We start from the raw sequence: 1,506 nt of genomic DNA, 5'->3' as shown, positions 1-1,506 counted from the left end.
AAAAAAACAAAAAAAAACAAAAAAAACATACCATCTATAGTTTTTAGTATTTCCTACTTACCCTGATTGGTCTTGATTATTGTCTTATCCAGAGGGGTTATGATGTCGTTGCTGACACCATAGAGCTGAAAGACACAGTTATATTTTCCCCAATCTTCAAGTGGAATTAATGAGACATCCAGTGCAGTCTCCATCTGGAATGTTTCATCATGGTTTGGGAGGATGTCTCCATGTTCTACACCTTCATGAATCTCCTCTTCACCCCTCCTCCAGAACATCACAGCGCTCTCTGGGTAGAAACCTGTAGCATGACAGCTCACTGGAGAGGAGGGAGTCTTCTGGAGGAGAGACACTGTAGGAAGAACTGTTGATGGAGATGATGAAACAAGAGAATTATGATAAATTAATGTAAACATAAGGGTTTAAGTTTCTGCATGTCAATTCATGCTTTATCCATTGGTTCAAAAAACTTTATTAACTACCAATTTTATCAATTTATTAGGGGTTTTGTTTATTTACACATTGTATACAACAGCCAAATTTGTATGATTGTTGTTTTCAATAAAAAAAAAATCATAGGTTTTACTTTGGTTATCATAAATAGAAAGAACACAATGACTTTACTAGACAGTTTTACTGTACAAGTATAATGCATCTATGCATATTAATCCTGCCATTACATGTGATAATTGCCTTGCCTAAAGACGCACAAAAGTTGTTGCAGAAGAAATTGTTCCATAACTGAGGATAAATGATAAAACTACCAAAGTGGTTTTGTTTCAATTAATGTGTAAATATCTGTTATTGTAATTTTTTAAAGAAGGGAAAATCAAAATTGTTTTATTTTCTTTTGTCTTTTAAAGGTCAACTGAAACCAAATTTCAAAATACTGAAGTATCTGGAGTTAGCTTTAGAACGATGCATAGCAGAGTAATTAAGTTTACAATTCAATTCAGTTTATTTATATAGCGGCAATTCACAACTCAAGTCATCTCAAGGCACTTTATAGTTCAACCAGATCATACAGTCAAATTGATTCAAAATTTTCTATCTAAGGAAAACCAGTTGGTTGCATTAACTCATTGACTCAAATGCAATCCCTCACACTATGCAGAAGAGCTGCACCATCCAAAGTGGGATGGATGCCGTCTCTCTGAATCAGGCCAGGCTTTTCCCAAAAGGATTGCCAATTATTAATGTAGCCCACGTTGTTTTCAGGACACCACCTAGACAACCAGCGGTTGAATGACGGCATGCAGCTAAACACGTCATCAGTAATCTGATCAATTTCTAAGGACTTATTAGTATTAATGGACAAAGAAGACAAATAAATGGACAGTAGTAGTGTATATGAAAGCTTTCTAGTAGTGTATATGAAAGCTTTCAAGTAGTATGTATGAAAGCTTTCTAGTAGTGTGGATGAAAGCTTTCTAGTAGTATGTATGAAAGCTTTCTAGTAGTATGTATGAAAGCTTTCTAGTAGTATGTATGAAAACCTTCTAGTAG

The 1,506-nt window shown here is 34.7% G+C and overlaps 1 protein-coding gene across 1 annotated transcript in view; it reads right to left on the bottom strand.

The window, feature by feature from the left end:
- Positions 1-53: 53 nt before the first annotated feature.
- LOC107080735 (major histocompatibility complex class I-related gene protein-like) overlaps positions 54-1,506 on the bottom strand; it is a 31,374-nt gene continuing 29,921 nt past the window's right edge. The window contains exon 4 of the mRNA XM_015368941.1: positions 54-364. Within this exon, the coding sequence (XP_015224427.1) occupies positions 54-364 (311 nt within the window). The remainder of the gene's footprint in view (positions 365-1,506) is intronic.

This window comes from Cyprinodon variegatus, unplaced genomic scaffold, assembly GCF_000732505.1.
Source record: "Cyprinodon variegatus isolate N-32 unplaced genomic scaffold, C_variegatus-1.0 Scaffold2264, whole genome shotgun sequence".
Classification (NCBI taxonomy): domain Eukaryota; kingdom Metazoa; phylum Chordata; class Actinopteri; order Cyprinodontiformes; family Cyprinodontidae; genus Cyprinodon; species Cyprinodon variegatus.
Note: the sequence above shows the minus strand (reverse complement) of the source record. Positions and strands in the feature narration are given on the sequence as shown.